Below are 24,870 nucleotides of genomic sequence, written 5' to 3' on the forward strand. Positions count from 1 at the left end.
CACCCAAAGGGTTGTGAATCTGTGGAATTCCCTGCCCAGTGAAGCAGTTGAATGGTCTTAAGGCAAGGATATATAGATTATTGAACAGCAAAGAAATTAAGGGCTATGGTGAACGGACCATAAGTGGTAAGTGGAGCTGTGTCCACAAAAAGATCAGCCATACTCTTATTGAATGGCAGAGCATGCTCGAGAGGCCAAATGCCCTATTCTGCTCCTAGTCCTTATGTTCTTATATAGTCATGGCTGTCAGTGAGGGAAGATGCAGCTGTAGTAACCTTGGCAATTTGTGCAGTGTTGTCCTGGAGGTTGCATACTCTTTGTGGACATTGTGTTTGGGGAGGCCGAGGGAGCAAACGTCATAGTTCCCTGTGTGTCACAAAACGAAAAAACCACAGACGCGGGAAACTCGAAATAAAAATAAAAAGTGCTAGAAATAAATCTGCAGATCTGGCCATATCTGTGGAGAAATGTTTCAAGATGAACATAAGTCTTCCAGAATGTTAATTTAGTTCCTCCCTCCCACAGATGCTGCCAGACCTGCAGAGTATTTACAGTTTTTTCTGTTTTTCTTTCAGTCCTGTGTGTTGTTGTGACTGGCGTTCTCACAACCTATTTGTTTCAACTGCGAAAAATGTCTGTGACTTTGGAAAAGGAAAGTATCAGGAAAAGCATTGAAACTGAAACGGTGAAGATTGGTGGAAGTGAAGGATAGGGGGAAGAACAAAATTTATAGTCCCACAACTCATCATAAGGGGTGGCACAGTCGTTAGCACTGCTGCCTCATAGTGCCAGAGACCCAGGTCCGATTCCAACCTTGGATCACTGTCTGCGCGGAGTCTGCACCTTCTCCCTGTGTCTGCGTAGATTCCCTCTGGGTGCTCTGGTTTCCTTCCACAGTCCATAGATGTGCTGGTTAGGTGAATTGGCCTTGCTAAATTGCCCCTTAGCATCAAGGAGACTAGCAGAGGAAATGTGTGGGGCTGCGGGCATAGGGTCTGGGTGGGATTGTTGTCAGTGCAGGCGCGATGTGCCAAATGGCCTCTTTCTGTGCTGTAGGGTTTCTATGATTCTAAGTAGAACAGTCAACCAACAATGTGACTTTGTCATTTACAATGCAACTTTATACAACATCTTTCACACATACAGGGTAAATTTTCCCTACAATACATGTCTCCCTGTAACAGGGTTCTGCTTCTAGGTTTCTACATTACATTTTGGTCAAAATATTTTTATTCATCAGGGGAAAGTCACTCAGCTCTGGAAAATTTCCATTTGATCAAACAATGCCACCATCAAAAAATACAGAATAAAGCTCCCTCTACACTGTCCCCTATCAAACACTTCCAGGACAGGTACAGCACAGGTTTAGATACCGAGTAAAGCTCCCTCTACACTGTTCCCTATCAAACACTGCCAGGACAGGTACAGCACAGGGTTAGATCCAGAGTAAAGCTCCCTCTACACTGTCCCCCATCAAACGCTCCCAGGACAGTACATTTGGGTACCTACAGGTACAGCACGGGGGTTTAGATACGGAGTAAAGCTCCCTCTCCACTATCCCCTATCAAACAGTCCCAGGACAGGTACAGCATGGGGTTAGATACAGAGTAAAACTCCCTTTACACTGTCCCCCATCAAACACTCCCAGGACTGGTACAGAGTAAAAGCTTCCTTTACACTGTCCCCATCAAACACTCCTAGAAGAGTACATTTGGGTTTAGATACAGAAATAAAGCTCCCTCTACACTGTCCTCATCAAACACTCCCTGGACAGGTACAGCATGGGGTTAGATACAGAGTAAAGCTCCCTTTACACTGTCTGCTGTCAAACACTCTGAAGGCAGGTACAGTATATTTTCTACAAAATAGTGCAGTGACAGCACTGTCCCCTATCAAACAGTACCAGGACAAGTACAGCATGGGGTTAGATACAGAGTAAAGCTCCCTCTGTACTGTTCCCTATCAGACACTCCCAGGACAGGTACAGCATGGGGTTAGATACAGAATAAAGCTCCCTCTACACTGTCCCCCATCAACCACTCCCAGGTACAGCATGACGTTAGATGCAGAGTAAAATTCCATCTACATTGTCCCCATCAAACACTCCCAGGACAGTACATTTGGGTTTAGATACAAATAAAGCTCCCTCTACACTGTCCCCCATCAAACACTCCCAGGACAGGTACAGTACGGGGTTAGATACAGAGTAAAGCTCCCTCTACACTGTCCCCCATCAAACACTCCCAGGACAGGGACAGCATGGGGTTAGATACAGAGTTATGCTCCCCCCACACTGTGCCAATTAAACACTCTAGGATAGGTACAGCACAGTGTTAGATGCAGAGTAAAATTCCCTCTACGTTGTCCCCATCAAACACTCCTAGAAGAGTACATTTGGGTTTAGATCCAGAGTAAAGCTCCCTCTACACTGTCCCCCATCAAACACTCCCGGGACAGGTACAGCCTATTTTCTACAAAATCACTTATCCACCCCGACACCTGATTGAGAAGGAGTTAAGCACCCATGTCTGTATCGAGCCAAGCTGCTGGTACCCAATGTGGCTCAGCCTGGGCTCGCTGTACAGCACACAGCAGCTGCGTGTGTGTCTCTGGGAGCTCATCATTCACAATCACACAGTCAAATAAGTGTCCAAAATAGTCCAGCATCTTCTCAGAAACCTCCTCCATCTCTTGTAATTCTTCTTCCTGTGAACACAAAGTAAGAGCTTTTATCTACATAAAACATAGAAATAGAGACAGCGCATGACAATTGTACAGGGGAGTGAGAGGGAAAGATACAAGGAAAGCAAGACTGGGGGGTGGGTGGGGGGGAAGGTGGGATCAGGCTATTGAGTTGGATAATCAGCCATGATCATAATGAATTTTGCCCTAATTTACCCCTTAATCAGGGACATCTTTTGATGCCAACCAAATTAACAAAATCAAATTAACTTAAGGACAACTCAAAAAAGGGGCAGCTCCCTGAACGGAGGGGAACCGCCTGAAACAAAAGACAAAACATCAAGTTAAAATGTGATTAAAAGGTCAATACACTCCAGTCCCTGCTGTGCCCAGCGGGCGTGGAGGGTGTCAACTGTGCCCTCGGACACAGTATGCTCCCTCTCCAGGGATATCTGGCCGCAAATATAGCTGCGGTAGAGGGGCAGACGGGTTGGACGACCCCCTCGATTGCCCACTACCTGAACCTGTAGATGGCACCTCTTGCCAGGCCCAGGAGGAGGTCCTCCTCCTTCCCCACCCCCCTCCGCACCAGGTGGCCCTTAATCAGGGAGCTCATATTCAAGTAGGCCAACCTTAATTGCCTGATTAAAACCGTTACACCCATTCACCCTTAATCATTAGGGTTAATTGGACTTGCAACATGGAAAGGTTATTTTTATGTTGCTGTAGTGGCAGTATCAGAGATACTGGGAGGATTCACCTTGAAAGACCTGTTTACATAGTAGTCAGTGATGATATGGCTTTTCGCTCGGGTTTGCTGCAGGCGCCAGATGCTTGGGGGTTTGATAAATATGATGAAGGGCTTTAATTCCTTTGTCCGTGCCTCTGGGATTCTCTGTGAAGGAAGAAGTGAAAGCACTTGTCAGTGCACGGGTCCATCTACCCTATAGCAGTAAACCACCCAGAACAGATAAATCTACACTCCCAACCCAACCAGCCCACCACTGACACAACCAGCCCACCATCTCACTCACACTGTGCTTTACATGGAAACGTTAGTGAGCTTTGTGTATTATAAAGCCTCACTATAACCTCTGTAAGTTATACTGCACTAAGCACAGCACAGTGGTGAGCACTGCTGCCTCACAGCACTAGGGATTCCAGTTCAATTCCTGACTTGGGTCACTGTCTGTGTGGAGTCTGCACATTCTCCCCATGTCGGCGTGGGTTTCCCCCAGGAGCTCCAGTTTCCTTCCATACTCCAAAGATGTGCAGGTTAGATTGATTGGCCACACTAAATTAAACCTAGTGTCAGGGGGATTAGTGGGGTAAGTGTATGGGGTTACGGGAATAGGGCCTGGGTGGGATTGTAGTTGGAGCGGACTCGATGAATGGTTGAATGTCTCCTTCCGCACTGTAGGATTCTATGATTCTATATAAACTCATATAGCTCAGAAGGAGGCCATTCAGCCATTGTGTCTGTGCTAGCTCTTTGGAAGTGCCATCCAATTAGACTCACTGGTCTGCTGCTTTCCACAGCCCTGATTTTTTTAACGCGCTTTTTAAATATTTATCTGAATCCGTTCGAGGCAGCAGGGTGGCACGGCGGTTAGCATTGCTGCCTCACAGCACCGGGGACCCAGATTTGATTCCCTGCTTGGGTCACTGTGTGGAGTTTGCACATTCTCCCTATGCCTGCGTGGGTTTCCTCTGGGTGCTCCGGTTTCCTCCCACAGTCCAAAAATGTGCAGGTTAGGTGGATTGGCCATGTTAAATTGTCCCTTAGTATTAGGAGGACTAGCTAGGTAAAGGCATGGGCTTGAGGGGGAATAGGGCCTGGGTGGGATTGTGGTTGGTGTAGACTCAATGGGCCGAATGGCCTCCTTCTGCACTGTAGGGATTCTATGATTCTATGAAAGTAACGACTGGATCTGCTCCCATCACCTTTTCAGGTGCTGCCTTCCGGTTCAAAGACTCACTGCATGAAAAATAATTCTCCTCAGATCCTGAGATCTCATTTGCCTCTCCAATCATCTTCACATTGGGATGCACACCCTGAATGCTCCATTTTCTTAAATGTTTTCTCACTTTTCAACAACCAGGATGTTTGAATGCAGTAAACAGTCTCAGAGCAGTCGGTTGAGCAGATAGCAAATGGGAATGGCAGTAGAGACCACGTGTAATGAGTGGGGAGCTGGCTAAAAAGCTGGTTATCTCGAAGGTTTGGTGAGGCACCGGACTGTGGTGACGAGGGGATTTTCACAGTAACTTCATTGCAGTGTTTTGTAAGCCTTACTTGTGACACTAATGAATAAATTTACCTGTGCTTCCAGGTCAATGACACAAATCAAACCCAAATCCAGAATCAAGCGCACAGCCTCCCTGCTGGTGCCATAGAGATGACCTTTGTACTCGCCGTACTCCAGAAACCTGCGAGCGGGAGATCCTTGATAAATTAGAATGATTTCAAATGCAGCTTTCATCTAGCTTTCACAATCAACGTCTGATGACCAGAATTTTATTCGATTTTATTATTGTCACATGTATTAGTATACAATTAAAAGTATTGTTTCTTGCGCGCTCTACAGATAAAGCATACCATTCATAGAAAAGGAAAGGAGAGAGTGTAGAATGTAGTGTTACAGTTATAGCTAGGATGTAGAGAACTTAATGCGAGGTAGATCCATTCAAAAGTCTGATGGCAGCAAGGAAGAAGCTGCTCTTGAGGACGTGACCTCAGACTTCTGCATCTTTTTCCTGACAGAAATAGGTGGAAGAGAGAATGGCCGGGCTGTGTGCCCTCCCCCCCCGCCAAAACAGTGGAGTGGCACAGTGGTTAACGCTGCTGCCTCACAGTGTCAGGGACCTGGGTTCAATTCCACCTGCTGCCTCACAGCGTCAGGGACCTGGGTTCGATTCCACCTGCTCTGTCACTATTCTATAACTTAAAACCCTGGTTAAAAACCTCACTGTTCTGACTGAGGGGGTCCGCTCCCCCTCTGACTCTTACGTTGTTATTGGGGCAGACCTGGTTGTCCACTCTGAGCTCCAAAGCTGTTAGCACAAACACAGGTCATCCTGACTCAAAATGTTGACTCTATTCTCTCTCCACAGATGCTACTATGGAGAGAGAATAGAGCCGCTGTACCTACTGCCATTTTCCAGCATAATTGCAATAGGCCTCACTGGTCGTTAGCCAACAGGATGGCTGAGGTTTTATTTGAACCAACATTGTATCTATTCCCCTGCCCCACCAGCACTGTCCAGCCTCTAGTGTAAGCCCAACCCCCAGTCACTGAAATGCTTCCTCACCTGTGGCTGAGTGCCATGGCTTCAAATGTTTCCCGGGAAACAAAGTAATACTCTCGCCCATCGTCCTCGTAGCTGTTTGGTGGCCGGGTGGTATCTGCAAGGACAGAGCGAGGTGAATCACTAGGCTGAACCCAGCTGAGCATGTGTACGCACTAAGTGCAGACTAGTAAGTCGAGCGTCTGTTTGAGGGTCATTCTCCCCCAATCTCATCCTCTTACTCACTCTTTGTACAGAGCTGGAGTACTGTGGACTGTCATGGTCTCCTTAACTGAGGAAGAGTATACCTGTCCGAGAAAATAATTCACTGGATTGGTCTCTGGATTCAGAGGGATGTACTTGCACCAAAGTGATGGGAAGGCAATTGAGTGGTTCGGCAGGTTCGTGCATCTCTTGGGATCAAGTGAATGATGAATGGGTATCAGGGGCTAACAGATTCCCAACGGGTGAAAGCTGGCAGTGTCTTTCCAAGGTGATGGTCAGTCGCTTTGCAGCTGCCTTCCACAGGAGAACAGAAGGAGTTTGGAAAGAAACAGGCTGAGGGACGAACATTGAAGAGGAGAGGGCCTGGTGCATTAGGCTGAGGGTCATACATTGCAGGGAGGGGAGAGGGCCTGGTGCTACAGGCTGAGGGGCGTTCATTCGGGGGTGGGTGGAAAGGGGCCTGGTGTTATAGGCTGAGCGGCGTACACTGGGGGGAGAGGGCCTGGTGCCAAAGGCTGAGGGGTGTACATCGGAGGGGAGAGGGGCCTGGTGCAATAGGCTGAGGGGTGTACATCGGAGGGGAGAGGGGCCTTGTGCTATAGGCTGAGGGGTGTACATTGGAGGGGAGAGGGGCCTTGTGCTATAGGCTGAGGGGTGTACATTGTGGAGGGGAGGGCCTGGTGCAATAGACTCAGGGGTGTACATTGGAGGGGAGAGGGGCCAGGTGCTATAGGCTGAGGGGTGTACATTGGAGGGGAGAGGGGCCTGGTGCAATAGGCTGAGGGGCATACATTGGAGGGGAGAGGGGCCTGGTGCAATAGGCTGAGGGGTGTACATTGGAGGGGAGAGGGGCCTGGTGCAATAGGCTGAGGGGTGTACATTGGAGGGGAGAGGGGCCTGGTGCAATAGGCTGAGGGGTGTATATTGGAGGGGAGAGGGGCCTGGTGCAATAGGCTGAGGGGTGTATATTGGAGGGGAGAGGGGCCTGGTGCTATAGGCTGAGGGGCATACATTGCCACTTTAAACACAGAGGCAGCAACTCATGAGAGGGCTAAAATCAGAAGCTTGGAGATCTCACATACACCCACAGTATTGTTTGACGCGTGAGCAATGGAGGAGCAGTGCTGCACAAGATATCCTGACTTACGTGGTACTGGACTTTGGAATCGACGTGGATTAGACTCGATCAGTCTTCTTCTCAGTTCATTCACCCCGACTCCCGAGGGACCTAGATTGTCAAGAAAGTAAGGAAACCAGGCTGGTCTCTGAATCTTAAATTCTTTTCACAATTATCCCAGGACATTTTTCCCCAGTTGCATGCACTGACTGAGCAAACTAAATGTTAAAGTTTATTTATTAGTCACAAGTCGGCTTACATTAACACGGCAATGAAGTTACTGTGAAATTCCCCTAGTTGCCATTCTTCAGTGCCTGTTCAGGTACATTGAGGGAGAATTTAGCATGGCCAAATCACCTAATCAGCACTTCTTTGGACTGTGGGAGAAAACCGGAGGAAACTCACGCAGACATGAGGAGAAAGTGCAAACTCTGTCCAGAAAGGGACCGGGAATCGACCCCAGGTTCCTGGGGCTGTGAGGCAGCAGTGCTAACCACTGTGCTGCCCATGTAATACTGTTAACATTGTTCCACACCTACCTTTGGAAATTCAGAAGCATGCTAGAGATAAACATTCAAACTCCTGCTCATCATCATAACTTTGGTTGAAGGATCACAAGAACTCTTGGGGAATAAAGCCTCTCTTTTCTCGTTTCACTGAAAAATGAGACATGCTGTCGAATCTTTTCACCATACACTCAGCAGGACAGACATAAGAATGCCAAATTTCAAAGGGAGCAACAATTTCTACCACATGAGGGAAGGGTGCTGATTGGTTGGCAAGTTGATTGATCAAGGCGTTGGCATGGAGAATGCACCAGGGAATTATTGTTGCCCCATGCTTTTGTTTAATGCAAAGAAAATGAAATGCTCGGTCATGTTCTTTCTGCTTGCTGAACAACCTGGGTGTGCTAAAGATTACACTAACAGCCAATTTAAGATTATCACTCGGGCTTGTAATGTGACTCATTACCATGAGGGATGGAGTTAAAAAACAGGGAGGTTATGTTGCAGCTGTATAAGATGCTGGAGTACTGTGTACAGTTTTGGTCTCCTTACTTGAGAAAAGATATATTGACATAGTAGGTGGTGCAGAGGAGATTCACTCAGTTGATTCCAAAGTTGAGAGGGTTAGATTATGAGGATAGACTGAGTAGACTGGAACTATATTCATTGGTACTCAGAAGAGTGAGGGGAGATCTGATTGAAACACTTAAGATTATGAAGGGAATAGATAAGATAGAAGCAGGAAGGTTGCGTCCACTGGTGGGTGAAACTAGAACTAGGGGGCATGGCCTCAAAATAAGGGGCAGCAGATTTAGGACTGAGTTGAGAAAAACCTTCACCCAAAGAGTTGTGAATTGTGGAATTCTCTGCCCACTGAAGCAGTTGAGGCTATCTCATTGAATGTTTTTAAGGCAAGGGTAGATAAATTTTTGAACAGTAAAGGAATTAAGGGTTATGGTGAGTTGGCAGGTAAGTGGAGCTGAGTCCATGAAAAGATCAGCCATGATCTTATTGAATGGAGGAGCAGGTTCGAGGGTCTAGGTAGCCTACACCTGCTCCAAGTTCTTATGTTCTTATTTAAGATGTGCAGGTTGGGTGAATTGGTCCTATTAAATTGCCCCTTAGAGTCCAAAGATATGTAGGTTAGGGGGATTAACCTTGATAAATTCACAGGATTGCGGGGATAGGGTGGAGTTGCTGCAGACCCAGTGGGCTGAATGGCCTTTTTCTGCACTGTAGAGAATCTACAGTTCTATGCTTTATGGTTCCCAGCCGCAAGTGACTCTTACATAAAGGATACATATACGCATATGCTAGTACCTGTCCTCTGCAGGCTAAAGGAACACATCCAGGCATTGCACCTTTTTTGAATTAAATAAAAGGTTCTCTGATCCATTCTCTAGAGCAATATCTCAGCCAATCAGAGCCTACTTGCCAATCAATCGTAACCATATCTCATGTAGTATAAATTGTTGCCCCTTTGAAATTTGGAATTCTTGAGTTTCTCCTGATGATTGCAAGAAGCTTGTTCAGCATGTCTCTTTTTAGCAAGACTCAAGTTTGTACTACCAAGCCAGTACTTTCTCCTCTGTTGTCCAGCTCAATGGGACTGGGCTTGATTGGGTCCACTCTTACCTATCAAGGTGAGTTCTCCCAATATCCCTGGTCCAGCGCCTGCAGCAACCTAAAAATAACCTTTCCATGTTGCAAGTCCTATACACCCTAATGATTAAGGGCTTACGAGTGTAACAGTTTTAATCAGGCAATTGACGTTGGCCTACTTAAATATGAGCTTCCTGATTGAGGGCCAAATTGAGGCAAAAATCTGGGAAGTGAAAACATCCGGAGGGATGCAGATGACTCACAATGGTCATTGTATTGTGATGGAGATGTTTGTTGTTGCACTGTGGTATGACCCCCAGAGGATCAGCCTCGGAGAGAGAGCCAGCCCCTCGGAAGGAGAAAATATGGAGGGCAATGCCCTGGAAATTCAAAGATAATTGAAAACCAACTCTTTCTTAGTGTAAGGGAGTAGTTGTTCATTATTGGTTAAAGCACTGCATTAGCTGTCAGTATGGTTTAAATAGTGACTCACTGTTGCTGCGAGCTGCTTGTTACTGTGATATGTTATTTGTACCATTGTATTTAAATGACATGTTTGGTGTTGAGAAACGTGTAATGTATTTTGATTGGCCATGCTAAATTGCCCCTTAGTGTTAGGGGGACTAGCTAGGGTAAATGCATGGGGTTATGGGGTTAGGTTCTGGGTGGGATTATGGTCAGTGCGGACTTGATGAGCCAAATAGCCTCACTCTGCACTGTAGGATTCTATGATTCTTTGATTCTATCCAATTTTAGCCACAGCAACTCAAACATGTGAATTAGGTTTCACATTATAACTTCTCCCAACGTTTACCCTGTCTCACGCCCTAAGAATCTTCTATGTTTCAATTATATCACCTTCGTTCTTCTGATTTCCAAAGAGTACAGACTCAACCAATTTAATCTTTCCTCATATGGCAATCCCTCCATACCCAGGATCATCTGAGGAAACATCCATTGTGCTGCCTGCAGTGACAATATATCTTTCCTTAATTATGTGGGCAGCATGGTGGTGCAGTGATTAGCACTGCTGCCTCACAGCACCAGGGGCCTGGGTTTGACTCCTGCCTTGGGTCACTGTCTGTGTGGAATCTGCATGCTTTCCCCGTGTCTGTGTGGGTTTCCTCCGGGTGCTCCCATTTTCCTCCCATAGCCTGAAAGACGTGCTGGTTAAGTGCGTTGGTTGTACTAAATTCTCTCTCGGTGTACCTGGACAGGCATGGGTGTGCAGCATCTAGGGGATTTTCACAGTAACTTCATTGCCGTGTTAATGTAAGCCTACTTGTGACATTAATAAATAAATTTAAAAATAAAATAAGGGGACCAAAAGTGTGTGCAGTGTTCTACATGTGGCCTCACTTGTACCTTGTACAGATGCCTCTTTGTTTTAATACTCCAGCCCCTTAAAATAAAAACCCCTTGTCCTCTTTTTTTTATTCATTCATGGGACTCGGGTGTCACTAGCTGGCCAGCATTTATTGCCCATCCCTATGTGCCCTTGTTCAGAGGGCAGATGAGAGTCAACCACATTGCTGCGGCTCTGGAGTCACATGTAGGCCAGACTGGGTGAGGACGGCAGATTTCCTTCCCTAAAGGGACATGACTGAACTAAGTGGGTTTTTCCCGACAATTGGCAATGGTTTCATGGTCATCAGTAGATTCTTAATTCCAGATATTTTTTATTGAATTCAAATTCCATATCTGCCGTGGTGGGATTTTGAACCTGGGTCCCCAGAACATTAGCTGAGTTTCTGGATTAATAGTCTAACGATAATACCACTAGGCCATCGCCTCCTGTGGGACTGGGTGCTTCCACTGGTGCCTTGCTCTGTGGAACTGGTTCCTTCCCTGTTGCCTTTTCCTATGGGATAGGGCGCTTCCCCCGGTATCTTGCCTTGTAGGGCTGGCTCTTCCTCTGTTGCCTTGTCCTGTGGGATAAGGCCCTTCTCCTCTGTACCTTGCCATGAGGGACTGGCTCTTCCCCTGTTACCTTGTCCTGTGGGAAGGGGCCCTTCCCCTGGTGCCTTGCCTTGTGGGACTGGGCCCTTTGCCTTGTGCCCTGTAGGGATTGCAGCCATCACCCAGTGTCCTCCAACTAGGAGTGGCCTGCCCCCTGGAGTCAATGGGGAAATGCCCACCTGTCAGCCCCCTCATGAGTTTAGGAAGCCTCCGTTTGGGAAGGGTTTCATCTGGATGATTAGTTACTCACCCACCAGGATGATGAGCCTGTGCCTGTCGGTGGGGCTGCGCTGGTATCTCATCACCTCTTCGTATGGTAACACCACGCTGGTGTAACAGCTGCTCGGGCAGCGGGTAGAGCTCAGCAACTGGCTGCTCTTAGACTTCCTGCGGCAGAGTCTCATACTCCTCCTAAATCCGGCTGCAAGGGGGCAACGGCCACAGGTTAATGGACGGGAGGGTAAGTCACACAGAAAGATGTTAAAGGCTCTGAAGCAAAGCAAGTCTTTGTCCCTGGTGACAATGCCAGGTAATGGGGTGAGTCCCAAACTTATACCTACCCACTACAACCCCCATAATCTCAGCCAATGGAAAGATAGTCACTTTGTCATGTCAAATGGGGAGGTAGACAATGGCCTCCTTTCACATTCTTCTTCTTTCCCAGACAATATTTGTGGGAGGAGAGGGCATCTCTCCACATAACCCCACCCCTTTCCACCACCCATCTTTCCCAGACCAATATTTGTGTTGGGAAAGGGCAAGTTTGAGATTAGAAACAAAACTTTGGTTGAAAGTTAAGGCACGTCAAGGGTGCGCGTGTGGAAGCCAGAGCAAAGCAGCAACAGTCTGGGTGAATGTCTGATCCCTCTGCCTAGGGACACCCCATCCAGCCGCAGCGAGAGTGAACTGAAAGACCGGAAGCAGAATGGGAGACAAATGGAAAGCAGCCACACAGAGGGGAGTGAGCAAGCAAGGACCCACCAATGTACAATCCTTGGTTATATCCATTGAATTCAGCATCTTCTGTACACCAGGAAGATAACACCAGGAGAGAGCAGAACAGGATCAATGTTAGCATAGAAACATAGAACATAGGAGCAGAAGGAGGCCCTTTGAGCCTGCTCCGCCATTCATCACCATCCATAGCTGATCGTCCAACTCAATAGCCTAATCCTGTCTTCTCCCCATAACCTTTGATCCCATTCACCCCAAGTACTATATCCAACCGCCTCTCAAATACATTCAATGTTTTGACACCAATGCCTCCTGTGGTAATGAATTCCACAGGTTCACCACTCTTTCGGTGAAGAAATGTCTCCTCACCTCCACCCTTAGTCTACCCTGAATCCTCAAACTGTGACCCCTAGTTCTGGACACCCCCCCACCATCAGGAACATTCTTCCTGCATCTTTCCTGTCTCGTCCTGTTAGAATTTTATAAGTCTCCATGAGATCCTCCCCTCATTGTCTGAACTCCAATGAAAATAATCCTAACCTCGTCAATCTCTCCTCATACACGAGTCCTGCCATTCCTGGAATCAACCTGGTAAACCTTTGCTGTACTCGCTCGAGAACAAGAACATCCTCCCTCAGAAAAGGACACCAAAACTGCGCACAATACTCTAGGTGTGGCCTCACCAAAGCCCTGTATAACCATACATTGCTGCTCCTGTACTTGAAACCTCTCAGTCAGAGCCTAAATCACACGAGGTTATATCTCAATTTCCATATACAAAAACCTATTTGCGGTACGTTAGACCTTGGAGACCCAGCAAGTAACTGGGACTGTGAAGATTTGGATCAGCTGATCCCATCTCATTGATTCACTTGACTAAGGAACCACAGATCTTTATTCTTGGCCCATTCCCCATACTTTCATCCCTTCACCTCCCCTCCATCCTCTGCCTCACGTCCTTCCTGGAGGCACCCACTCCTGTGGGTTTTGTCCTCAGATACTGGACCGACCCCCCACCCATTGGGTGCGAAATACAACTGACCCATTGTGCATTGGACTGGTTACACAACCAGCTTCCGATCCATCGACTTTGCCTACACTTCCTGCTGTCTCAGAAAAACAGCCAGCGTAATTAAGGACCCCACGCGCCCGGATATTCTCTCTTCCATCTTCTTCCATTGGGGAAAAGATACAAAAGTCTGAGGTCACGCACCAACCGACTCAAGAACAGCTTCTTCCCTGCTGCCATCAGACTTTTGAATGGACCTAGCTCATATTAAGTTGATCTTACTCTACACCCTAGCTATGACTGTAACTCTATATTCTGCACTCTTTCATTCTTCCCTATGTACGAAGAACAAAGAACAGTAACAGGCACAGGAACAGGCCCTGCTGCCCTCAAACCTGTGCCGATCATGATGCCCAAACTAAACAAAAAAAAAGCCTTCTGCCCTTACTCGGTTCATATCCCTCTATTCCCTCCCTATTCACGTACCCATCCAGATGCCTCTTAAATGTTGCCAATGTGCCTGCTTCCTCCACCTCCTCTGGCAGTGCGTTCCAGGCACCCACCACTCTTTGCATGAAAATCTTTCCCCGCACATCTCCCTTAAACTTTCCCCCTCTCACCTTCAACCTGTACCCCTTGTAATTGACACTTCCACTCTTGGAAAAAAGCCTCTGACGAAGAGTCATCCATGTTGGCTCTATTCTCTCTCCACAGATGCTGTCAGACCTGCTGAGATTTTCCAGCATTTTTCTGTTTTTGTTTCAGATTCCAGCATCCGCAGTATTTTGCTTCTATCTCTGACCATCCACCCTGTCTATGCCCCCCTTATGTACTCTATGAACAGTATGCTTTGTTTGTATAGAGCGCAAGACACAATACTTTTCACTGTATCCCAATACAGTAATGTTTATTAGCCACAAGCAAGACTTGCATTAACACTGCACTGAAGTTACTGTGAAATTCTCCGAGTCACCACACTCTGGTGCCTTTTCGGGCCAATGGACCCAACCAGCACATCTTTCAGACCGTGGGAGGAAATCGGAGAACCCGGAGGAAACCCACACAGACACAGGGAGAATGTGCAAACTCTGCACAGACTGTGACCCAAGCCAGGAATCAAACCCAGGTCTCTGGTGCTGTGAAGCAGCAGCGCTAACCTTTGTGGCACTGTGCCGCCCGTACATGTGACAATAATAAATCAAATCAAATCAAAATGATTGGTGGCATCAGAACTCCAGCATTGTTGGTGCCAGTGTTGCTGTTGTTATTTTTACTGGGATTTGAGCTTTTTGAACTGGTTTTACCTTCTGTGAATGACTGTGTGGTTTTAAAGTGACCACAGAGACACAGAGTTTTGTAGACTTACCTTCTTTTAGTTCCTCTTCAGAAAGCAAACAAGAAGAGGAAATTAGGAAAAATAATAAATCAGTTAACAATGGCACTTCTGCCCACCAACCAAAGACACTGTTCCTCCCCAGTCTCAACAGTGGCCATATGTTTTGAGTAACAGGTGGGGAGGTGATGGCCCAGTTGTATTATCACTAGACTATTAATCCAGAAACTCAGCTAATGTTCTGGGGACCCAGGTTCGAATCCCTCCCATGGCAGATGGTGGAATTTGAATTCAATAAAAAATATCTGGAATTAAGAAATTACTGATGACCATGAAACCATTGTCAATCGTTGGGAAAACTCATCTGGTTCACAAATGTCCTTTAGGGAAGGAAATCTGCTGTCCTTATCCGGTCTGGCCTACATGTGACTCCAGAGCCACAGCAATGTGGTTGACTCTCAACTGCCCTCGGACAACTAGGGAGGGGAAATAAAAGCTGGCCCCAACACCAGAGACATACTTTCTTCCGTTGGGAAAAAGATTCAAAGGTCTGAGGACATGTACCAACCAACTCAAGAACAGCTTCTTGAGTTGGTAGACTTTAGCAGCGCTGCTGCTGTCAGACTTTTGAAAGGACCTACCTTATATTAAGCTGATCTTTCTCAACGACCTAGCCATGACTGTAACAGTACATTCTGCACTCTCCCCATTCTCCAATGTACTCTTACTCTTATGTGCTCTATGAACAATATGCCTTGTCTGTATAGTGATAAGAAACAATACATTTTCACTTTTTCCCAATACATGTGACAGTAATAAATCAAATCAAGAAACACTCTGTTCAGACCACTCTGATAAATCAGTCTCGAAAGGCTTCCCGAGGTTACAGGCTCTACTTTGAACTCTTTCTACTATCATGGGTGGCACTCATTACTCATTAACTTGCAGCTAATTGACTTTGTTGTGGACTAGTTTGAGTTGGTAGGTATCCTGTGCTAGTGTCTGTGTGCACACTGATTCTGCACAGACTGTAAATGGCAGTGAGGTTGTTATGGAGGATTAGATAGAATGTACATGACATGTAGAGGTGATATAGTGTAGCCAGTCCATGCCAGTGTTTACACTCTACTCCAGCCTCTTCCGATCCATTCCATCTAACTCCAGCATCACCTGGAAAGTAGTATTGAGTGAATTGTGGGCTGTCAAGTCTCCAAGCCTTGATAGACTTCATCCTAAAGTCTACCACAGACCCCAGATATAGTGGTTGAAAGCTTTGGAACCATAAGTCTGGAGTCAGCTGTTCTACCCAAGCATGGTACACTCACTATGACTTTTCTTCAGCAAGCTTACCCCAGGAAAGTTTTCCAGGCTCTCGAGGGTACCATCAACCTTAGCAACAGAGGACGTTCCCTCCCGAAATACTTCCCCCCCCCGAGCATTTTATGGTTCTAGGTTGAATGACAGAGTAGGCTCGAGGGGCTGAATGGCCTACTTCTGCCTTGTCTTGCCTTATTATCTGGGCCACTAGGACAGGAGGAGAAAAGAAGAAGAACAAAGAACAAAGAAAATTACAGCACAGGAACAGGCCCTTTGGCCCTCCAAGCCTGCACTGACCATGCTGCCCGACTGAACTAAACCCCCCTACCCTTCCGGGCACTATATCCCTCTACTCGTATCCTATTCATGTATTTGTCCAGACACCCTTTAAACCTCACTATTGTATCTGCTTCCACTACCTCTCCTGGCAGCGAGTTCCAGGCACCCACCACTCTCTGTGTAAAAAAAAACTTGCCTCCTACATGTCCTTTAAACCTTGCCCCTCACACCTTAAACCTGTGCCCCTTAGTAATTGACTCTTCCACCCTGGGAAAAAGCTTCTGACTATCCACTCTCACCATGGCCCTCATAATCTGTGAGGTCTATGACTTCTATGACTTCTATCAGGTCTCCCCTCAACCTCCGTCACTCCAGTGAGAACAAACCAAGTTTCTCCAACCTCTCCTCATAGCTGATGCCCTCCATAGCAGGTAACATCCTAGTAAATCTTTTCTGTACCCTCTCCAAAGCCTCTGCATCTTTCTGGTTGCGTGCAACCAGAATTGGACACTATATTCCCAGTGTGGCTTAACCAAGGTTCTATAAAGCTGTAACAAAAGTAATAGGATGGAGTGGGGAGAGGAGAGGGGAATCTGACATGCCTCCCTAGCATAAAATTGTGGCATTAACTATGACCCTAAAGTATAGCCTAACACTGTGAGATGTTGGGCTGTTTGCAGTTTATAGGGAGTGTGGTTGATATTGTAAATGAAACACAAGAGACTCAGTTACCTGATTCAAAGGTTTCTTCGTCTGTGGAGATAAGAAAGAGGATTTTAACACAGCATTTGGAAATATGTTCTAACTAGGGGCCGCTGGCAAGAACACTGACACTGGGAGTTTGGAATTTACGCATGTATTTCCGATATTCAAACCCATAACACAATCAACACAAAGTCAAAAATCTCCCTCTTCAAAACACCACAGCCCCTAGTCAAATCATCCCTTCCCCCATCAGCCATGATTGGTTGGTGGCTCTTAACGGTTGATGCTCCAGTAAAATGGGCACCCAGTTGACTCACAGACTCATCCTCCAGGTTTGTTCACCTTTCATGGTGGGTGGCACAGTGGTTAGCGCCGCTACTTCACAATGCCATGGACCAGGGTTCAAAACCAGCCTTGGGTGACTGTCTGTGTGGAGTCTGCATGTTCTCCCTCAATCCCACCTTCTACTATCTCCCCAGATCCCTCAATCCCACCTATCCATCCTCTCCCCATATCCCTCAATCCCATCTAATCATCCTGTTCCCATATCCCTCAATCCTACCTATCCATCCTCTCCCCATATCACTCAATCCCATCTACCCATCCTTTTCCCATATCCCTCAATCCCATCTAATCATCCTGTTCCCATATCCCTCAATCCTACCTATCCATCCTCTCCCCATATCCCTCAATCCCATCTACCCATCCTTTTCCCATATCCCTCAATCCCACCTAACTACCCTCTCCCCATATCCCTCAATCCCACCTCAACATCTTTTTATTACCTGTTTCAACAAACTTCTCAGCAATTGCCATGTCTTCTTCTGAAAACCACAGAAATGAGACATGAATGAGTTGGGATCTTCAGGACAGGAAGTGCAGTGTGACAGTTCAGCGTGTGATTAGTACTCACCCTCTTCTACCGGGCTCACTGCACAGACCCCGGCCGCAGCAGGAAGTGAAACAGATCACACTCAGTACACAAGCTCTTACAGGCAGTGTGAACAACAAGACACAAAGTAAACACAGCCCTCAGCACCTTGAAAGGAATGGTGATTCCATAGCCAGGACCCAATCCTCAATCTTAGGGGAAATCTTTATGGTCAACATGAGGCCTGTGTATGGACCAAAGTATCTGAAAACAGCAAAGTAAGGGTATAACCGAGAGACAAGTGGTGAGAGCAGACACAATAGGAACACCCTTTGTCATATATTGGAGAGAAACCAATGCCTAAGAATGCTGTACCATCCCCACACTGACTGTATCACCCTCGTGTTCACTATAACACGTTCGCGCCAATTGTAACATCCTCACACTGATTATAACACCTTAGTGCTGACTGTAATACCCTTGCACTGACTGTAAAACCCTTGCGCTAACTGTAACATTCTCATACCGACTGTAATACCGTCACACTGACTGTAACACACTCACGCTGACTGTAACACCCTCACGCTGACTGTAACACCCCCACACTGACTGTAACACCCTTGCACTGACTGTACCACCGTCGCACTGACTGTACCACCCTCGCACTGACTGTAACACCCTCACACTGACTGTAACACCCTCACGCTGACTATAATACCTTCATGCTGACTGTAACACCCTCGCACTGACTGTAAGACTTTTGTGCTTACTGTAACACCTTCACACTGATTGTAACACCCTTAAACTGACTGTAACATCTTCTTGCTGACTGTAACACCTTCGTGCTTACTGTAACATGCTCCCACTGACTGTAACACCCTTGCCCTGACTGTACCACCCCCATTGTGACTGTAACACTGTCACACTGACTGTAACATCCTTATGCTGACTGTAACACCCTCGTGTTGACTGTAACACCCTTGCACTGACTGTAACAACCTTGAACTGACTGTAACACCTTTGTGCTGACTATAACACCCGCATACTGACTGTAACACCCTCAAGCTGAGCTGTAACACCCTTGTACTGACACTAATACTGTCACACTGACTATGACACCCTTGTGCAGACTGTAACACCCTCACGCTGACTGTAATGTCTTTTACTGATGCTACTCACAGAGTGTTGATTTGTTACAAGTGTGCAACGGGAAAGAGTGCGACCACCAGAACTCTCTCTGTTTCCTGGGGAGACAACGAAGAGGAGAGTGAGAAAAGTGCACACAGCAAGCAGAATTTCAACATGTTTTCAGGCGAGCAGTGCAAGTTTTAGCTGTCAAACCAAAACTGCGACACGAAATAATTCCAAATATCTGGGACATCAGGCGACTACAGGAAAATGAATGTCAGAGAGGATGAGCTTTGATGGGAGAGTTAATGTACCAGAGGGATGGGCTTTCAATATTTGCCATGAACCGATGGAACTCCCCTATTCTTCCTTGAAATAGTGCCGCAGGATCTTTTAGGACCACATCAGAGAACAGGTAGTTCCTTGTTGACGGGAGATAGTCATGGAGGCCTTACTGCACAGAAAAAGGCCCTTTGGCCCATCGTGTCTGCACTGGTCAAAGACAAACCACTTAATTATTCTAATCCCATTTCCATCACTTTGCCTTGGCATCGCAAGTGCGCATCTAAATATTTCTTAGCTGTTGTGAAGGTCTCTGCCTCCACTACCCTCTGGGTGAAAAGGTTTTTCCTCACATTCCCCTCTAAACCTCCTGCCTCTTTATCTTAAATCTGTGCCCCCTGATCATTGACCCCTCCACCAAGAGGAAAGAGTTCTATGTAAGCCCCTTCATAATGTTATACATATGAAGGTGAGTCTTTCTTGTTTTGTTAGCACGGGACAAAAGGGAGCTATAAACATATCTGCTTTATTTTTCTTCTTCCTGAGTTTCCTGCCCGAAGGCAGATCAACTCACTTTGGAGGGAGGAAAGGAGGCATAGACTATTTTCTAAATGGGGAAATGCTTAGGAAATCAGAAACACACATGGGATTTGGGAGTCCTTGTTCAGGATTCTCTTAAGGTTAATGTGCAGTGTTCAGTCAGCAGTTAGGAAGGCAACTGCAGTGTTAGCATTCATGTCAAGAGGGCTAGAATACAAGAACAGGGATGTACTTCTGAGGCAGTTACAGGCTCTGATCAGACCCCATTTGGAATATTGTGAGCTGTTTTGGGCCCCATATCTAAGGAATGATGTGCTGGCCTTGGAAAGAGTCCAGAGGAGGATCACAGGAATGATCCCTGGAATGAAGAGTTTGTCGTATGAGGAATGGTTGAGGACTCTGAGTCTGTACTCATTGGAGTTTAGAAGGATGAGGGGGGATCTTATTGAAACTTACAGGATACTGCGAGGCCCGGATAGAGTGGATGTGGAGAGGATGTTTCCACTAGTAGGAAAAACTAGAACCAGAGGACACAACCTCAGGCTAAAGGGACGATCCTTTAGAACAGAGATGAGGAGGAATTTCTTTAGCCAGAGAGTGGTAAAACTGTGGAACTCTTTGCCGCAGAAGGCTGTGGAGGCCAGGTCATTGAGTGTCTTTAACACAGAGATAGATAGGTTCTTGATTAATAAGGGGATCAGGGATAAAGGGGAAAAGGCAGGAGAACGGGGATGAGAAAAATATCAGCCATGATTGAATGGTGGAGCAGACTCGATGGGCCGAGTGGCCTAATTCTGCTCCTATGTCTTACGATCTCATGGTCTTATGGACCCACAGTACCATGGGTAAGACAGGGAGACAGGTCCTTAGTCCACCCAGAGGGGGTCTGACCCTCCCATGTTGTCCATACCGATCTGACCCACACCAGCGAAGCAGCCATCTGAGCCACCTGACCCGTGGAGACTCCAGGTTGCTGTGGTAACAAATGCTTTTACAGCTTGTTGCCTGGAGCTATGGATGGTGACAGTGGAGGCCCAAATTTATTTTGTGTCACGTGGCCAGGAATCTCTCAGACCCTCTTGGGGGCAGCATGGTGGCACAGTGCTTAGCACTGCTGCTTCACAGTGCCAGGGACCCGGGCTCGAATCCGGGCTTGGCTCAGTGTCTGTGTGGAGTTTACACATTCTCCCCGTATCTGTGTGAGTTTCCTCCGGGTGCTCCGGTTTCCTCCCACACTCCAAAGATGTGCGGATTAGGTGGATTGGTCATGCTAAATTGCCCCATTAGTATCCTGGGATGTGTAAGTTATAGGGATTGATGGGGTAAATGTGTAGGGTTGTGGGGATAGGGCCTGGGGTGGGATTATTGTCGGTGCAGACTCGATGGGCCAAATGGCCTCCTTCTGCACTGTATGGTTTCTATGATTCAATGATTCCCTCCCATTCTTACTATTGGCCATCGGTGTGTTAGAGGGGTTTACAGGTTGATAACCAATCTATTACCTTGGACATTAAGTCCTGGGATGGGACTTGAACCCGGAGTTCCTGGCTCAGAGGCAGGGATGCTACCCACTGCACCACAAAACCCTGTTTACATTGAGCAGTAAATCAGTGAGAGGGACTGAGAGGCACCAGTTGTACCTTTCCACCAGTCCTGCTGTCACCCATTCAGGGATGGTGGCCTCACCTCTTCAGCAGGTTGTTGGAGGGAACCAGGCCGGCGCATCTCGAGGCGGTTGTGATATTTTTGGCCTGCCACCACTGCGCATCATTCTGGTCAACAATCTGCAGGATGTCTCCCCTCCTGAAGGTTAGACCGGCTTCCGGGCAGGGAATTATAGGATCATACTGCGGGCAATAATCCACCAGGGCTCTGACATAAAGCTGCAGGAAAGGAGGAATTGCAAATGCGTCTTTAAAAAAATATATTTTTGATCATGTTCCTTGTGAGGGGTATGTTTAAATTTCAGCTTTGTTTTACACAGTGCCAATTTGTCTGCACCAGGCAGCTCCAACCTGAGAATCCAGGATAATAATTGATCTTGGCCAATAGGATGTTTGTTTAATCCAAGTTAATGCATTTTATTTTGCTTTGGGTTTCTCCCCAGAGTTTTCAGAGGATGGTTTTGATTAAGCTGATTGACAGAGACAGTCATGTAGAGATAGTCATGTGTTAATGGGTGGAGCTAAACTTGCAGGAAAGTGCACAGATCTTTTTTCTTTTAGAACAGCCTGGGGCATCTTTCTGTCCCTCTCTCTCTCTCTCTCTCTCTGGAGGCTGCTGTTTGGGGCTGTCAGAAGACAGTGTCTCTCTCTCTGTCTCTCTCCTCTCTCTCTCTAGAGATGTTCAAAGTCTCTTGGACTGTTATCAAGTAAAAACACGTAAGCCTGTGTTGTTTTCTAACTGATTTTAAAGAGGAGTTTAAGGCTATGAGGAATATTGCTTAAGTTGGAACTAATAGAGATAGGTTAGCAGTTAAGAATTGCATCTTGTCATGTTTAAGTATTTCAACTGGTAAAAGTTGCGCTAATTTATTTGTTATAGTTAAATTGCACTGTTAAAGTAAAGTTTGTTTCGAGAAAAGCTTCCTAGTGAGTCAATATGACTGTAACACTACATTCTGCACTCTCTCATTTCCTTCTTTATGAATGGTATGTTTTGTCTGTATAGCACACAAGAAACAATACTTTTCACAGTACACTAATACATGTGACAATAATAAATCAAATCAAATCAATTGGATCATACCTGGAGTTAAACACCTTATCCTCACACGAATAGAAAATCTGTTGGGATCTAGTCGGACTTCATAACATACTTTGGGGTTTTGGGTTAGAGGGGAAGACGGAGAGAAGACAGATTTAGGGAATAGGGTCAAGGATGATATAAATGCCATCTCAGCACTGGGTACCGTAAGATAAACTGGTCTCTGAGGGGCACTCAGTGCCACACAGGCCTTACCGTGTTTTGGAAGGAGCTGGTTAGCCGATGCGACACTGGGATAAGCTTGAACACAACGCTGGCTTCAGATTTGGCCTACCGAATAGAAATGGACTAATGGTCACATGGAGTACAAATATTACACAACAGGAACAAAAACAGTTCCTCAGTAAGGTTTTGAACAAAGAACAAAGTACAGCACAGGGACAGTCCCTCCAAGTCTCATCATGATGCCCTTACTCGGTGTATATACCTCTATTCCCTCCCTATTCATGTACCCACCCAGATGCCTCTTGGGGCGGCACATGGCACGGTGGTTAGCACTGCCGTCTCAAAGTGTCAGGGGCCCAGGTTCAATTCTGGCCTTGGGTCACTGTGTGGAATTTGCACATTCTTCCTGTGTCTGCGTGAGTTTCCTCTGGGTGTTCCGGTTTCCTCCCACAGCCCAAAGATGTGCAGATCAGGTGGATTGGCCATGCTAAATTGACCTTAGCATCACAGGACTAGCTATGCATGGGGTTATGTGGATAGGGCCTGGATGGGATTGTGGTCAATGCAGACTCAATGGGCTGAATGGCCTCTTTCTGCACTGCTTCTGAATGTTGCTAATGTTCCTGCTTCCACCACCTTCACTGGCAGCACGTTCCAGGTACCCACCAGTCTGCATGAAAATCTTCCCCCGCACATCTCCCTTAAACTTTCTCCCTCTCACCTATGTTCCCTTATAAATGACACTTCCACCCTGGGAAAAAGCTTCTGACTATCCACCCGGTCTGTGCCTCTCATCATTTTGTAGACCTCTATCAGGTCTCCTCTTCAGCCTCCATCTTTCCAGTGAAAACAATTCTAATTTATTCAACCTCTCCTCATAGCCAACATCTTTGAGAGCAGGCAACCTGGTGAAACTTCTTTCCATTCTCTCCAAAGCTTCCACATCCTTCTGGTCGTGTGGCGAACAGGACTGCAAGCAATGCTCCAAATGAGGCCTAACCAAGGTTTTATATAGCTGCAACATGATTTCCCAACTCTTGTACTCAATGCCCGGGCTGCTGAAGGCGTAGCCTTTGGAGGGGCGAACCTTTGTCCAACTCTATCCAATCCCCAAGTTGTTGCTTGCCCCCAGTGGCCCCTGTCCTGTCATCCCAAAGATACTGACTCTCACTGGGGTACAGGTCCCCCTCCTCTCCTGAAGGTGCTGACTCTCACTGGGGTGCAGGGTCTCCCTCCTCTCCTGAAGGTGCTGACTCTCACTGGGGTACGGGTCCCCTCTTCTCCTGAAGTGCTGAGTCTCATTAGGGTACAGGGTCCCCCTCCTGTCCTGAAGGTGCTGACTCTCACTGGGGTACAGGGTCCCCCTCCTGTCCTGAAGGTGCTGACTCTCACTGGGGTACGGGTCCCCTCTTCTCCTGAAGGTGCTGACTCTCACTGGGGTACAGGGTCCCCCTCCTGTCCTGAAGGTGCTGACTCGCACTGGGGTACAGTAGAAGTTCTCCCGCCCCCTCTCCCCCGGCTCGAGTTCTGTCTCGTGGGGATAGGAGATTAAGATCAAAGCCAGTGAGGTAGATTTTCATAACAGTGTGTTAGTGAGATGTGGAGACCACGTTGTACCCAGTAGGACACCAATGAGTTATCTCCAGTGTCAGAGAAGGATTCGGAGGAGCCAACAGGCTTCAGACTGCTTCCCCCCCCCCCATTGCCCCACCCCAGAGACTCCTGTCGTGGAAACGGGATGAGGAAAGGATTGAAAGGGTCTTTACAGTCGGAAATCCAGCCTGACGGGTTCCACATGTAGCGACTGAGTAGATTAATGATGGATAATCAGTGCAATGGGAATGCAGGCAGTGCCCTTTGGCGAGGGGGTAATTCTAGAAGCCGGAAGGATAGCCACACAGCCAGCTATCCAACTCGCAGGAAGCTGTTACCAGGAACTGGATGATGTGTTCAGGCTCAAGTCCAGCGACCGGTATCCCGTTAACTTCCACCAGCTGATCACCAGCAAACAGCAACCCTGGAACAACAAATGGCAAATCTGTCAGTGCAGAGGGGAGGACGGGGTATACAGCACTGGGCCAATGTCTACAGCGAGCATTACAACACACACCCCAGCCTGAACCTCACACCCCAGCCTGAACC

At 47.1% G+C, this 24,870-nt stretch overlaps 1 protein-coding gene across 3 annotated transcripts in view; it reads right to left on the minus strand.

Moving 5' to 3' along the window:
- Positions 1-1,109: 1,109 nt before the first annotated feature.
- mpp4b (MAGUK p55 scaffold protein 4b) overlaps positions 1,110-24,870 on the minus strand; it is a 38,843-nt gene continuing 15,082 nt past the window's right edge. For 2 of the 3 annotated variants that reach the window (XM_080198733.1, XM_080198731.1), the window contains 15 exons: positions 24,660-24,745; positions 22,759-22,833; positions 21,484-21,680; positions 19,027-19,091; positions 17,890-17,907; positions 17,762-17,800; positions 17,004-17,024; positions 14,709-14,723; positions 12,361-12,402; positions 11,630-11,800; positions 7,343-7,423; positions 5,995-6,088; positions 5,004-5,112; positions 3,443-3,577; positions 1,110-2,706 (listed from right to left, as the gene is read on the minus strand). In XM_080198733.1, coding sequence (XP_080054859.1) covers positions 2,515-2,706; positions 3,443-3,577; positions 5,004-5,112; positions 5,995-6,088; positions 7,343-7,423; positions 11,630-11,800; positions 12,361-12,402; positions 14,709-14,723; positions 17,004-17,024; positions 17,762-17,800; positions 17,890-17,907; positions 19,027-19,091; positions 21,484-21,680; positions 22,759-22,833; positions 24,660-24,745 — 1,340 coding nt within the window. In that variant the 3' untranslated portion in view covers positions 1,110-2,514. The remainder of the gene's footprint in view (positions 2,707-3,442; positions 3,578-5,003; positions 5,113-5,994; positions 6,089-7,342; positions 7,424-11,629; positions 11,801-12,360; positions 12,403-14,708; positions 14,724-17,003; positions 17,025-17,761; positions 17,801-17,889; positions 17,908-19,026; positions 19,092-21,483; positions 21,681-22,758; positions 22,834-24,659; positions 24,746-24,870) is intronic. The other variant, XM_080198732.1, reaches the window with a different exon arrangement.

Source organism: Carcharhinus amblyrhynchos, chromosome 11 (assembly GCF_965287045.1).
Source record: "Carcharhinus amblyrhynchos chromosome 11, sCarAmb.v2.hapA, whole genome shotgun sequence".
Classification (NCBI taxonomy): Eukaryota; Metazoa; Chordata; class Chondrichthyes; order Carcharhiniformes; family Carcharhinidae; genus Carcharhinus; species Carcharhinus amblyrhynchos.